General features: G+C 46.5%; 1 protein-coding gene across 2 annotated transcripts in view; it reads left to right on the top strand.

Moving 5' to 3' along the window:
• The first annotated feature begins 10,232 nt into the window (after positions 1-10,232).
• Positions 10,233-15,660, top strand: part of CCDC39 (coiled-coil domain 39 molecular ruler complex subunit) — a 44,660-nt gene continuing 39,232 nt past the window's right edge. For both annotated transcript variants that reach the window (XM_078616524.1, XM_078616523.1), the window contains exons 1-2: positions 10,233-10,743; positions 13,605-13,724. In XM_078616524.1, coding sequence (XP_078472650.1) covers positions 10,654-10,743; positions 13,605-13,724 — 210 coding nt within the window. In that variant the 5' untranslated portion in view covers positions 10,233-10,653. The remainder of the gene's footprint in view (positions 10,744-13,604; positions 13,725-15,660) is intronic.

The raw sequence follows: 15,660 nt of genomic DNA, 5'->3' as shown, positions 1-15,660 counted from the left end.
TTGGCCTAGAATTTGGTCTGGACTTTAGCTTAAAATTTGGCCTGGATTTTGACCTGGAATTTGGCCAAGAATATAGCCTGGACTTTGGCCTAAATTTGGCCTAGAATTTGGCCTAAAATTTTACCCGGATTTTGTCCTGGAATTTGGTCAAGAATTTGGCATAGGTATTGGCCCGGAATTTGGCCTAGGATATGGCCTGTATTTTGGCCTGGAATTTGTCTGCCTCTGATTAAACCAGAATCTTCAAGAGCAGTTCTTTTGATGTCTAAGCCAAGTCACCAATGACAGCAAAAAGAAAAGATCAAGCCGCAAACCCATCCTCTAATAATGCCACCTGCTGCAGTGATAATGCGTGATTTAATTTGATTGACGCAGGTAAAGGAACACTCAGGCCTAAGATGTTTTACAAGAATGACCCTTCGGAGGGCCTTGGCTGTGGTACCTCCTGATTCTGGAACCTTCAAGGGCAGACATTAGCAAACACTGGGGGGCGGGATTAATCATGATAATCATTTACATTTGTAAAGTGCCAAATTTCATCCGTAGATCCCAATGCGTGGTGTGTATGGAAAATCAGGAAATACATGGACCCTGCAGGGTACATGGCCAGAACTAGATGGATAATTGCGAGTTTAAAGAAGTGAGTTTCCAAGACAGACTTTAAAAATATATCTAATGACTCAGAACCTGCACTTTGGGGGGCTCCCATCCGTGCTACGACCTCACGGTGTCAGATGCAATACTCAGATGTAAGACTCAGATGTAAGACTCAGATGTAAGACTCAGATGTAAGACTCAGATGTAACACTCAGATGCAATACTCAGATGTAAGACTCAGATGTAAGACTCAGATGTAAAACTCAGATGTAAGACTCAGATGTAAGACTCAGATGTAAGACTCAGATGTAAGACTCAGATGTAAGACTCAGATGTAACACTCAGATGTAAGACTCAGATGTAAGACTCAGATGTAAAACTCAGATGTAAGACTCAGATGTAAGACTCAGATGTAAAACTCAGATGTAAGACTCAGATGTAAGACTCAGATGTAATACTCAGATGTAAGACTCAGATGTAAGACTCAGATGTAAGACTCAGGCGGGAGGGGGGGGGGGAAGCTCACGGTGGGGTTTTTCCCGCACCCCCCCCCCCCCCACCTGAACAACTCCGCCTAAATACAGTAAAACCTCGATATACAAAATCAGAACCTCGATTTAGGCTGGAGGAGGAATCCGAAGAGCTGTGAAGCTCTGTTTTCACAGATGTCCAGTATAGGCCGAGTCAGCGAGTAACAACAACAATAACAAACAATATAAAGTAGATGCGTTCCTGGATCTTCGTATATTGAAATGCCGTACGTTGAATTACTTATCAAATTAGTACTACGATGATGCGTTCCCAGCCTGTGTGGCTTACCATGTCATACTGCAAACGCTGCATAACTTACCATTTATATTGTAAACAAAGATGAAAAAAATTTGAAAATAATATTACATTTTATCCTGTGAAGTATTAACATTTTAACCTCACCGGTAATACAAACATAGTAAAGAAATGTAATTTGATTCTTGTTTAGTAGATCGATGCATTTATTGTTTATTTCAGTGGGGCTTTTATTTGGTCGAACACTTTGGCTTTCACGACCAAAATCATCCATAATACAGGTTTTTGGGTTAGATCAATGTGTCGTTAAAACCACCACCACCCGACACAGTTAATTAGCAAGGTTAGTCAAGTAAACAGAACGTGCCAATTCGTTACGAGCACAACACACACCAAGGGGTGCTGTACTAGTAACGAATTGGTCCGTTCTGTTTACGTGAAAAACCATACGAATATGCTGTGTCGGGTGGTGGCGGGTTTAACGACACATTCATATTTACGAGATCTAACCCAGAAAAACCTCTCTGATGGGTTTATTTATTTATCATTCGACTTTTTTCTTTCTATGTAAAATAATTGGTAGCAAAATAAAAACCCCAAGACCTTCATACCGAACAATTTGTTTGCCGAATATTACATTACATTGTTTTTCGGGCCGTCTCGTTCGATGCGAATGCTTTAACAAAAAAACACCACCACGCACACGCAACACGCAAAATTAAAAACCCACATCGTTCCTTTTTTCTTCGACTAAATGTTTGGTGTTTTATTGTCTTTCAATTCCAAAGTGCTCCCTTTCTCTCTCTCTCGCGCGCTAATTCTATCCGCTCTTCAGCTAAGAACGGGAATTGTGAGTGTGTCTCCGCGTATTGTTCATCGGTCATCCATTATAAAGATTCAGAGAGCCCGCGAGTGCGGACACACAAAGGTAAAGCCCCCCCCCCCCCCACCGTGTAGCCTTCACAGACTTGTAGGGGCAAGTGCTGTTCGCGAACAGCACCGATGAAGGCCGCCAAGTGCCCACGATGGTGGTCAGAACCACGCCCGGCCGCCTTTGTCTCCACCTGAAGACGGCTGCTTGCGTTGTGGCCGAAACGTCGTGAGAATGATTTTATTAAGTTTAATTTTTATTATTTTATTATTTCCCTTCTACGTGACTTTACCGAAAGAACCAAGAAGATGAATCCCTGCAGTCACGAAAGCTTTAAATCGAAATTTAAAGGGCAGCAGGTGTTCATCTTCTTGGTTCTTTGGGTAAAGTCACGTAGAAGAAAAATAATAAAATTAGAAAATAATATAACATAATAAAATTTATATTATATTGTAATATTATTTTATTATATTATTATGTTATTTTATTATGTTTTATTTTTATTATTGTATTATTTCCCTTCTACGTGACTTTACCGAAAGAACCAAGAAGATGAATCCTTGCAGTCACGAAAGCTTTCAATCGAAATCGCACCAGGTGCTCATTTGAGGCTGAGTCGACCTAGGGGAGGCCCAGGACCGGTTCAGAACATCGCCAGTAGCCGTGAGAATCGGGAATCGAACTCGGGTCTTCGCACCGCGGCGCCACCGCTCCCCAGACACCCACACGGACACGCATTTAGACAAAAAAGTAAAAAAAAATGAAATTAAAATTCATTAAAAAAAAACTTGATACAGCAAATCTGGCTGTGACGGTCCCACCTGATGACGGAGACTTGTGTTGCCTCCGAAACGTCGTGATTTTTTAATTATTATTTTATTTTTATTAATTTTAATTTCATTTTTTTTACCTACGTGACTTTACCGAAAAAACTAAAAGTATGAATCCTCGCGGTCACGAAAGCTTCAAATCGAGAACGAATTTAGACCTCCCCTCTCACGCTCGCACACGGTGAACAAAGATCCCCCCCGTATACCCTTGACAGACTGTCTGGGGGCAAGGGCTGTTAGCGAGCACCACACACAAAGACATAAAAGACACAAGGACATAATTTTAGGGTGGCGTTTTTTTCCCCCAGACGTGTGGCATGCCAACCGGCACAGCTGTCACGAGTCCCTATTGCATGGCGCGCTTTGCTGAATGTAATTATCCCCCATTGTTGTTTGTGTTATTAGTTTTCTTTCTAAAGGTAATGTAATGGAGGGCAAATTTATCTATGGTCAAGAGAGAAACAACCCTCCCCTCCCCCCCCATTCCCCCCAATCAGAGACCAGTCTGCATGTCTACTGTCTAGATATACCGTTAGAAACCGCTCTGTCTATTGTCTAGAGACACCATCAGTGCCCAGTCTGCCAGTCTATTGTCTAGAGACCTCAACAGTGACCAGGTCTGTCAGTCTATTGTCTAGAGACCTCAACAGTGACCAGGTCTGTCAGTCTATTGTCTAGAGACCCCATCAGAGACTGGTTTGTCAGTCTATTGTCTAGAGACCTCAACAGTGACTGAGTCTGTCAGTCTATTGTCTAGAGACCTCAACAGTGACTGAGTCTGTCAGTCTATTGTCTAGAGACATCAACAGTGACCAGGTCTGTCAGTCTATTGTCTAGAGACCTCAACAGTGACCAGGTCTGTCAGTCTATTGTCTAGAGACACCATCAGACCACCGGTCTGTCAGTCTATTGTCTAGAGACCCCATCAGACCACCGGTCTGTCAGTCTATTGTCTAGAGACACCATCAGACCACCGCTCTGTCAGTCTATTGTCTAGAGACACCATCAGACCACCGGTCTGTCAGTCTATTGTCTCGAGACACCATCAGACCACCGATCTGTCAGTCTATTGTCTAGAGACACCATCAGACCACCGCTCTGTCAGTCTATTGTCTAGAGACACCATCAGACCACCGATCTGTCAGTTTATTGTCTAGAGACACCATCAGACCACCGGTCTGTCAGTCTATTGTCTAGAGACCCCATCAGACCACCGGTTGGTCAGTCTATTGTCTAGAGACACCATCAGACCACCGCTCTGCCAGTCTATTGTCTAGAGACGCCATCAGACCACCGGTCTGTCAGTCTATTGTCTAGAGACACCATCAGACCACCACTCTATCAGTCTATTGTCTAGAGACTCCATCAGACCACCGGTCTGTCAGTCTATTGTGTAGAGACTCCATCAGACCACCGGTCTGTCAGTCTATTGTCTAGAGACTCCATCAGACCACCGGTCTGTCAGTCTATTGTCTAGAGACTCCATCAGACCACCGCTCTGCCAGTCTATTGTCTAGAGACTCCATCAGACCACCGGTCTGTCAGTCTATTGTCTAGAGACACCATCAGACCACCGGTCTGTCAGTCTATTGTCTAGAGACTCCATCAGACCACCGGTCTGTCAGTCTATTGTCTAGAGACTCCATCAGACCACCGCTCTGCCAGTCTATTGTCTAGAGACCCCATCAGACCACCGGTCTGTCAGTCTATTGTCTAGAGACTCCATCAGACCACCGGTCGGTCAGTCTATTGTCTAGAGACTCCATCAGACCACCGCTCTGCCAGTCTATTGTCTAGAGACTCCATCAGACCACCGCTCTGTCAGTCTATTGTCTAGAGACCCCATCAGTGACTGGGTCTGTCAGTCTATTGTCTAGAAACTCCATCAGACCACAGCTCTGTCAGTCTATTGTCTAAAGACCCCATCAAAGATCAGTCTGTCAGTCTATTGTCTAGAGACTCCATCAGACCACCGCTCTGTCAGTCTATTGTCTCGAGATGCTGTGGCGCACAGCGAGTCCATCTTCGTTGACCCGGCAGCCAGGGTCACCACTGGTGCCGGCAGGTGGAGGCCTGGTTAATGGACTGGCTTTGCCAGCTTCGCTTTCACCGGCAGAGCAATAGACGGGCTTGCTGACTCTTGCTATCTGTATCATGTTAGCAATTGGGTCCTGACAGCTCACAAATGCCCCGCGGGACACGGTGGGTTTTTTTTGTTGTTGTTGCGGTTTCTGAATGAGCCACAGCAACGCTGAGCGAATGTAACGAATTTAAAAAAAAATGTGCATCCCGCTCCGATTGCAAAAAATATATAATCCGTTGCCTCGCGTCTCCTGGCTGGTTGGATTGCTTGCTGCTGGGCTCCTTATCCACCAGCCCTTAACGACAACAATATTGTAGGTTCAGTTTCGGTTCAGGTTCAGTCTATTTTGAATTAGCCCGGGAGCCAATACGCTCTGAAATCGTGTTTCATGAACATCGCTTCTGCAACCTACGTAAAAAGTCACAATAAAAAATAAATCAACAAGTGCATTGAGTTTCGATTTAAAGCTTTCGTGACTGCAGGGATTCATCTTCTTGGTTCTTTCGGTAAAGTCACGTAGAAGGGAAATAATAAAATAATAAAAATAAAACATATTAAAATACAATTCTCACGACGTTTTGGCCACAACGCAAGCAGCCGTCCTCAGGTGAAAAACAGGTCTGTCGGAAAGACAGCGTCTGAATGACAGACCTGTTCTTCGCCTGAGGACGGCTGCTTGCGTTGTGGCCGAAACGTCGTGAGAATTATTTTATTGTTTTATTTTTATTATTTTATTATTTCTCTTCTACGTGACTTTACCGAAAGAACCAAGAAGATGAATCCCTGCAGTCACGAAAGCTTTCAACCGAAATTTAATGCTGGTGATGTTCCTCTTCAGGCTGACCATGAGCTCAATGGGAGATGCACGGTCTGGGTTCAATTCCCAGCCGTGCACAAACCACACAACGTAAGTGACACACGCAAGGTTGGAACTGTCCTCCACCCACAACCGATAAATTTAAATTCACAGGTGTTTTTTGAAGCTTATTGTTTCTTAATGGTTCATATTAATGCATGTTATGTACAGCGCCCAGTGATCCGTGAATGAAGAGCGCAAGAAAAGTAAATTTTTCGTATCATCATTATAATAATAACCATGCAGCTGATGATGCTGCTGTTGTTGTTGTTGATGATTATGATCATGATGACGAGGAACACATTCCTGCGGAGGGAGCTGGTAGGAACGTCGGGTTGCTCGGTCAATGGCCAGGGTCAACGGCGGCGTGGTGTATTCCCCAAATATGGCCGACTGTGAGGGCGGGCACAAGCCGGCGTGAGTAGGTTAAACGTTGAGTTTTATAAGGGCACCACGGGGTGACCAGCCCCTCCCCACCCAGCCCCACCCCTCCCACCCCCCACCCAGCCCCACCCTGCCCACCCAGCCCCTCCCCACCCTCCCCACCCAGCCCCTCCCCACCCTCTCCACCCAGCCCTTCCCTGCACGACGGACGGACACAATAATCCCCTGTGGGCTGGTGTAACCAGGAGGTTCCTACCAGTATAATGGTGCTGACCCTGATGATGATGCTACTGCCGAGACTGATGATGATGATGCAGCTGATGATAATAGCAATGCTTTTTCACCTGATGCTGATGATGATGATCATAACGGATCCCTTCAGAGCAATTGTGTGTTTCCTATGGAAACTCACGGCTGACTGAATGAATTGAAGCTTTTAAAGTTCTTGCAGTGGGGGGAGCAAAGAAGGGGCTGTAATGATAGGCGTTGACAGTAAATTGCAGATGCAACACACTCATTAGGGCACAGCAGATGTTCCACATGCACACATACGCACACAATTCAGAACGCGCATGGACGTGTTTATTGTACTCACAAACACATACGCACATGTACCCGTGGACAAACAAAGACAACTATCCCCCGTATAGCCTTAACAGATTGTTGGGGCAAGTGCTGTTAGCGAGCACCTCTGAAGGTCGGCACAGCCCACGAGGAGGGGGGGGGGTGAGGTGGCCAACACTACACCGGGCCGCCTTTGTCTCCCCAGTGCTGATGTATACACACCGCACGCACCGGATACTCAATTGAGGCTGAGTCGACCGAGTCGTAGGCCAGCACCGTTTGGTGTTGGTTGCGAGTAGAAATCGAACTCGGCTGTCGCCGGGTTCGTATTGCGATGATCTTTCTCGATGATCTGTGGTCGTCGTGATGAAAACCTCGACGTGAAAATGTAGCTGTTGAACATCTTTTGCCGTACGCCAGGACAGACCCAGGTGAGATTTTAAAAACTATAAACACGTTTTTTTTTCTTCATTTTACCAGGTAAGGTTCACTAAGGTTGTTTAGCTTCTTTGGCAGAAGCGACCTGGCGCATCACAGATGATGACCCAACGGAAGGGGGCTCATCGTTACGTGGAAATTTATGGCAGCCAAAATAGCTGTGAGAGCACGTTGATTCTCAAATGTGGAGGGGAAAAAAAAACGGTGGGCCCGGAGAACAATCCACGCGAACACGGCGAGAGAGACATGCAGACTCCAAATATACAGCAGGCGTCGTGGTCGAGATCGAACCCACAACCTCATGTATACCAGGCGAGGTAGTTGACATCTCCTAGCCACCGTGATGATGATGAGAGAGAGACACGCAAACTCCAAATCCACAGCAGGCGTCAGGGTCGGGATCGAACCCACGAGCTCCTGTATACCAGGCGAGGTAGTTGACATCTCCTAGCCACCGCGATGATGATGATGAGAGAGAGAGAGACACGCAGACTCCTAACATACAGCAGGCGTCGTGGTCGGGATCGAACTCACGATCTCCTGTATACCAAGCTCCACCTGAGGACGGCTGCTTGCGTTGTGGCCGAAACGTCGTGAGAATAATTTTATTATGTTTTATTTTTATTATTTTATTATTTCCATTCTACGTGACTTTACCGAAAGAACCAAGAAGAAGACATCATTGAGTAATCATCATTTAGTCATCATCTTTTAATCATTTCGTAATCATCTTTTCATTAATCATCATATAATCGATTCGTAATCATCACCATCATTGAGTAATCAAGATCAGTGAATGTTAACTACCTCGCCTGGTATACAGGAGGTCGTGGGTTCGATCCCGACCCTGACGCCTGCTGTACATTTGGAGTTGGCGTGTTCTACGCGTGGTCCGGCAGATTTTTTTTTTTATCTCCGGGTCCTCATGCATTTATTTTATTAAGACTATTTTGCTGCTATAAATGTACACATGATAAGCCCACTTTGTTGAGCTAACATTAGTGGCAAGGTCACTTCTGGAAAAGGAGCTAATCGCTCAGTGGGCTTTTCCTGGTAAAATAAAAAATAAAAAAAAGTTTAGTTTCAATTGTAGATAGAAAATTTACAGCGATGTATACCTATACTCTGCGCTTCTATGGTGTATTCGTATTGCTTGTTGATGTTGTTACTTTCTTACCCACCCCTACGGGACATCTGTGAAAAAGAGCTTTATAGTTAATCGGATTCTTCCAGTATAAATAAACATGTGTGATATCATCCATACTAATCTTGAAGCTTTCGTGGCTGCAGGGATCCATACTCTTTGTTGGTTCTTTCGGTAAAGTCACGTAGGTATAAAATAAAATAAATAAAATATACCTACGCGACTTTGCTGAAAGAACCAAGCAGTATCATCCATACTATATGTTTCTTTCGGTAAAGTCACGTGGGTAGAAAATAAAATAAATCACGACGTTTCGGGCGCAACACAAGCGTCCGTCATCAAGAATGATACTGGTAGGAACCACCTGGTTCCACCAGCCCACAGGGGATTATTGTGTCCGTCCGTCCGTCGTGAATCCAAAAATGGGAGGGGTGGGGCTGGGTGGAGAGGGGAGGGTGGGGAGGGGAGGGGTGGGAAGGGTGGGGAGGGGCTGGGTGGGGAGGGTGGGGAGGGGCTGTGTGGGGGTGAGAGGGGTGGGGCTGGGTGGAGAGGGGAGGGTGGGGAGGGGCTGGGTGGGCAGGGTGGGTCTGGGAGAGGAGGGTGGGGAGGGCCTGGGTGGGGATGGTGGGGAGGGGCTGGGTGGGGAGGGGCTAGGTGGGGAGTGGGAGGGGTGGGGCTGGGTGGGGAGGGGCTGGGTGGGCAGGGTGGGTCTTGGAGGGGAGGGTGGGGAGGGGCTGGCTGTGGAGGGTGGGGAGGGGCTGGGTGGGGAGGGTGGGGCTGGGTGGGGGGTGGGAGGGGTGGGGCTGGGTGGGGAGGGGCTGGTCACCCCGTGGTGCCCTTATAAAACTCAACGTTTAACCTACTCACGCCGGCTTGTGCCCGCCCACACAGTCGGGCATATTTGCGGAATACACCACGCCGCCGTTGACCCTGGCCATTGACCGAGCAACCCAACGTTCTTACCAGCTCCCTCCGCAGGAATGTGTTATCATCCATAAAAAAATGTTAGATTAGATTGCTTAAATATAAATGTGTGGTTAAACCCTCCACCACCCGACACAGCCAATTTCTAATGTTTGTCACGTAAACAGAGCGTCCCAATTCGTTACGAGTACAGCAACACCGGTGTGTTGGAAAACTAATCCACAACATTTGCACTCTGAGTACGACGTTTTGCCAGTAATCACAACTAGCATCATCAGGCGGAGAGTCAGATTTATGGAGAAATCCTCCTGTTTCGTTACGTGCTGTGGATTTCACACCTGATGACGATTGCTTGTGTTGCAATCGAAACGTCGTGAGAATTTAATAGTTTTATTTTTAATATTTTATTATTTCGCTTCTACGTGACGACTTTACCGAAAGAACCAAGAATATGAATCCCTGCAGTCACGAAAGCTTTAAATCGAAATATATATTTTAATTTAAAGTTTTCGTGACTGCAGGGTTTCATCTTCTTGGTTCTTTCGGTAACTTCCTTTATTTAACCGCCCGGCGCTCCATCCGTTGTTGTGAGCGTCGCCCCCCCCCCACCCGCTAGCACTGCCCCCACCCCTCCCCATCAGCCAATAGCGGTGGGGGACGCGCGCCACGTGACCGAGTGGAGAGAGGGTGGGGCGGGGGGCTCTGTCCGTGTCGCCAAGGCAACGGGCGTGTACATAGACAAAGGTCCCCCACATAGCCCCGAGCAGACCTTTGGGGCAAGTGCAGCTTAGCGAAGTAAGCAGCACCGATGAAGGCCGTCACTGTGGCACACGAAGGGGGTGGTCAGCACCACGCCCGGCCGCCTTTGTCTTCCCAATGGCGATGTTTTACAAGCCGTGCCAGGTAACAGCAGCGCGCTAACCGCTGCACCACCGCTCCCCACCCTATAGCCACACACTCCCCCCCTCACCCAATAGCGGTGGAGGACGCGCGCCACGTGACCGAGTGGGGAGGCGGGGCTCTCCGTGTCGTCAAGGCAACGGCGTGTATACAAATTCGGCCACTCGCTGTTCGCAAACTCTTTGGTTAAATGTTCCTTGTTTTTTAACGAGGGAATACAAAACATTTTTTTAAAAACCACATCGCTAAATACAAAGTGAGGCCTCCGACATCGAGATGAGCGACTCGGTGCTCGCTGAGCTGCAATGGGACGAGGGGATGGCGATCCCAGTCGCAAACGAGGAAAACAAAGCCTTGGAGATGCAGGTAGGCCTCAACTTTCCAGCCTGTCATTTGAATTATTTAAAATATATATCTATAGAGTGATGTACCTGTTAACAATCCGTACGGCTTCACCCCGTGTTCTTGTACAGGGGGAAATTTAGTTTTTAGGTCCATGCCGCGTACAGCCGTTTTAATGCGGGGCACAAAAAAGTGTCTATTTGCAGAGGTGTGGACTCGAGTCATGTGACTTGGACTCGAGTCAGACTCGAGTCATGAATTTGATGACTTGCGACTCGACTTGGACTTGCATAACAATGACTTTGTCCCACCTCTGTCTATTTGTTTGTGTTTCTCACTTGGGAGTTTGTAGGATGAACGTTGGGATTCATAAGGGCACGGGGTGACCTCTAAGGTCTGAATTGGTCTGTAATAAGATATGATCTACATTTGTAATACATTTCGATTTAAAGCTTTCGTTACTGCAGGGATTCATCTTCTTGGTTCTTTCGGTAAAGTCACGTAGAAGGGAAATAATACAATAATACAAATAAAACATAATAAAATACAATTCTGAGCGTCATTCGGACGCTGTCTTTCCGACAGCCCTGTTCTTCACCTGAGGACGGCTGCTTGCGTTGTGGCCGAAACGTCGTGAGAATTGTATTTTATTGTTTTATTTTTATTATTTTATTATTTCCCTTCTACGTGACTTTACCGAAAGAACCAAGAAGATTTGTAATACATTTTACAATGTTGCGTTTTTAAGGTGCATTAGAAAGTGACGTTTACGAGATGCATCAGAATCGGAATAATTTATACTGGAGGAGGAATCCGATGAGCTATGAAGCTATTTTTAAATCCTTTATATTAAGTTCACTTGCTTGCTTGCTTACGACCGTGCAAATCTTTCGGTCGTTTTTTAACCCACTTCCCGTGATCCAATCGAGCTGACATTTTCCACACAGACTCGTTGTGCGTGACAATTAATGTTCGTGAAAAAAAATTCCCAAAATTTTACACTGTTTAGGGAAAACAAATTAAATATTTATTTACCAATTGCTTAATACTGGCAGACAATCATCTGACCCATAGGTGGCGGCCATCTCAAGCCAGAGGACGAGAGGACTCTAACCGCCACGCATATAAAGGATTTATATTGAAAAACTTTGTTTTTACGGGTTTACTTGTTCACAGATGTCCAGCAAGGGCACGCCACTCACAACAACATCCTATTTCCCCCAGTAAATAGTAAAGGTGCAGCCCTGCAATTGCCTTCTAATGCACACCCGCTGTCTTCTTGGTTCTTTCGGTAAAGTCACGTAGAAGGGAAGTAATAAAATAATAAAACATAATAAAATAAAATAATTCTCACGACGTTTCAGCTACAACGCAAGCAGCCGTCTTCAGGTGAAGAATGAATTTTATTTTATTATGTTTTATTTTTATTATTGTATTACTTCCCTTCTACGTGACTTTACCGAAAGAACCAAGAAGATGAATCCCTGCAGTCACGAAAGCTTTAAATCGAAATTTTATTATGTTTTATTTTTATTATTTTATTACTTCCCTTCTACGTGACTTTACCGAAAGAACCAAGAAGATGAATCCCTGCAGTCACGAAAGCTTTAAATCGAAATTTTATTATGTTTTATTTTTATTATTTTATTACTTCCCTTCTACGTGACTTTACCGAAAGAACCAAGAAGATGAATCCCTGCAGTCACGAAAGCTTTACATCGAAAGCACAACCGCTGGTGAAAGTAGCCTCCGCTATAGAGGTGCTATAGAAGGTGTTTGGCCTCCTCTTCCACGCTGCCCAATAACTCACACTTTACCCCAGTACAATCTTGTATGAATGCAATGAGTGCATTCGTTAACTGAAATTGCCCTGCGTATTTTTGCGCGGATGAGTCAATCGACTCAACGAATGCATCCTTTATCCGCGGGTTATCCAAATGAATGATTGCAGCGCAGGCGGGTTCATGTCCTCACATCTGCATTCATCCGTTCGTCAATGAATGCATTCACTCATCGTCTAGGACTACGCGGGGAGTACTCACACTTTACCCCACCACACCAGAGGTCGCAAACGGGTTTTAATTCCTTACCCGTACCCGGCCGCACCAGGGTCGCAAACGGGTACCCGTACCCGTACCCGGCCGTACCCGTACCCTACCCGTACCCGACCGGGTACCCGACCGGGTACGGGTAGGTTACGGGTATCGGGTACCCGATTGCGACCTCTGGGATGAAGCCATGTTGCAGGCGCGGGTGGGTTGATTCTAGGAACTTGAATTGTGAGAAGAGACAAGACGTTGGGAAATGAGTGGCAAACGGTTACTCACCAGTGACTCACGGTCTACCCGTACCCGTACCCGGCCGCACCAGGGTCGCAAACGGGTACCCGTACCCAGCCGGGTACGGGTAGCCGGGTATCGGTAGGGTACGGGTATCGGGTACCCGGTTGCGACCTCTGCACCACACTCACACTCCCTGTGGGTCGACTAACCGTGGTGTGTCCGTCTATGCTGCTGGGTGGACAGAGGCGGGGATGTTTAAGAAACGTGCAGCATTGTTTAAACCGCCGTTCCGGGAGATGGAATCGAACCTATAACTTCTGGTTTGCAAGCCTACAGGTTTCGCTCGCTCTATGTGCGTGTGATTTTGTGCTGTATATTTGGCCAGCATGTTTCTACCACGAATCCGCTAGACAGTACGTGGTTTGAATTCACTCAGATGCGGCTATGCAGTCGGACGTGAGACAACATGGTGTGTGTGTACTGTGTGTGTGCTGTGTGTGCATAACCATCCCCCATAATGATAGGACTGTAATATGACAACAGTGTTCTTGTGTTGGCGTGGCAGTAATGCTTGGTTCTGTCGGGTTTGTGCTGCTGCTGTAGCTGCAGAAGCGACTGCAGGAGAATGTGTCGATGGAAGGGGAGATGATGGAGCAGGAGGAACGACTTCACGCGATGGTGGAGCACCTCAAGAACGTGAAACAGGAGTTCACCAACACGCAGGTGCTCACTCAGCTATTAACTCATTCACTCGGATCGCTCACTTGCTCTTTCATTCACTTGTTAACTCACTCCATCACTCAACCACTCAAGTCACTCACTCATTGACTCACCCACTCATCCCCTCAATGACACCGTCATTCCCCCACATAACACATTCCTACTGCGGAGGGAGCTGGTAGGAACGTTGGGTTGCTCGGTCAATGACCAGGGTCAACGGCCAGGGCGTGGTGTATTCCGCAAATATGCCCGACTGTGAGAGCGGGCACAAGCGGGCGTGAGTAGTAATCTTAATTTTAGAACTTTCGTGACTGCAGGAATTATTATTTGGTTCTTTCGGTTAAGTCACGTCTAAAGATAAAATAATAAATTAAATTAAATAATAGAATACGACGTTTCGATTGCAACACAAGCAATCATCATCAGGTATAATGAAATAGCGACATAAAATCTAACCAGAAAACTATAGACAGACATATTAGCAGACAGATATCACCAAGATACATAGAGAGAGCAACACAGGTAACAGAGAGAGGTGGTCGTCTCTGTGAGGTGGCCTTAAATAGACAGAGGAGGGCGGACGCAGAGAGAGGGAGGGGGGTTAGAGAAAAAATTAGCATATCAATGAGTGGACAACAAAATGTGGTGCTGCAAGTGCGATGACACGGCAAGCAAGCCTGAAAATCAGGAGAAGGACACACTAAAATTAAATAACCTAGTAAAATATCGAAATGTAATGTAATACAACACAGAGGGTCGGTCAACACACAATTAACGCATAGCCTGGTTGATTACGTATTTCAAAAATTGCTAAGTTAGAATTTAAGTGTGAACATTCCAAAGAGAGGACACAGGCAGAGAGAACAAGTAGTCAGAGTGAGAGAAAAAAGAAGATAAGTTTAAAACTTCCCCGTAGAAGTGGTTCAATCTTAATTTTAGAACTTTCGTGACTGCAGGAATTATTATTTGTTTCTTATATGTCTGTCTATAGTTTTCTGGTTAGATTTTATGTCGCTATTTCATTATACCTGATGATGATTGCTTGTGTTGCAATCGAAACGTCGTATTCTATTATTTAATATAATTTATTATTTTATCTTTAGACGTGACTTAACCGAAAGAACTAAATAATAGGGCGTGAGTAGGTTAAACGTTGAGTTTTATAAGGGCACCACGGGGTGACCAGCCCCACCCCTCCCACCCCTCACCCAGCCCCACCCTCCCCTCCCAGCCACTCCCCACCCAGCCCCTCCCCACCCTCCCCTCCCCACCCAGCCCCTCCCTCCCCTCCCCACCCAGGCCCTCCCTCCCCACCCAGCCCCTCCCTGCACGACGGACGGACACAAGAATCCCCTGTGGGCTGGTGGAACCAGTGGGTTCCTACCAGTATTAATTCACCTACACACTCACTAACCAAAGCACTATCCCATTCACCCGGTCACTCGCCCCTCACTCGCTCGATATATAATCCTCTCCCTGGCTCACTTGCACGCTCCCTTACTAGCTCCCTCACTCACTCATTCGTAAGCTCAACCACAAACTCACACACTTTCCAAAAGCACACTACCTCTTACACCACAGTAGGACGATGGCCCAGCCTTGTCTTTTATTGCTGCTGCTGCTGCTGTGTTCACGCAGCACCACGGCTCTCCCTTGTAACATAGCCCGTCACCTGGCAACACGGGATCTTCATCCGTGGAACGGATGAAGCAAACTCAACGATGTGCGCAGTTATGACAGGGAGCCGAGTGGAGTCAGAAGGCACTTTCGCCTTCTGACGTCTTCCATCTTGCAGCGCTATATAAAACGCAGCCGGGTTTGCTCGAAAACATCGACGTCGTATAAGGCAATCACCTTGTGCTCGTACACAAATGGCTATTTCAACTTTGCCCTCGCTATCCATTGAGTCGGTGAGCCCCACGATAACAGCAGCCGGTGT

The sequence above is a fragment of the Lampetra planeri genome, chromosome 51 (genome assembly GCF_965212315.1).
Source record: "Lampetra planeri chromosome 51, kcLamPlan1.2.h2, whole genome shotgun sequence".
Classification (NCBI taxonomy): Eukaryota; Metazoa; Chordata; class Hyperoartia; order Petromyzontiformes; family Petromyzontidae; genus Lampetra; species Lampetra planeri.
Note: the sequence above shows the minus strand (reverse complement) of the source record. Positions and strands in the feature narration are given on the sequence as shown.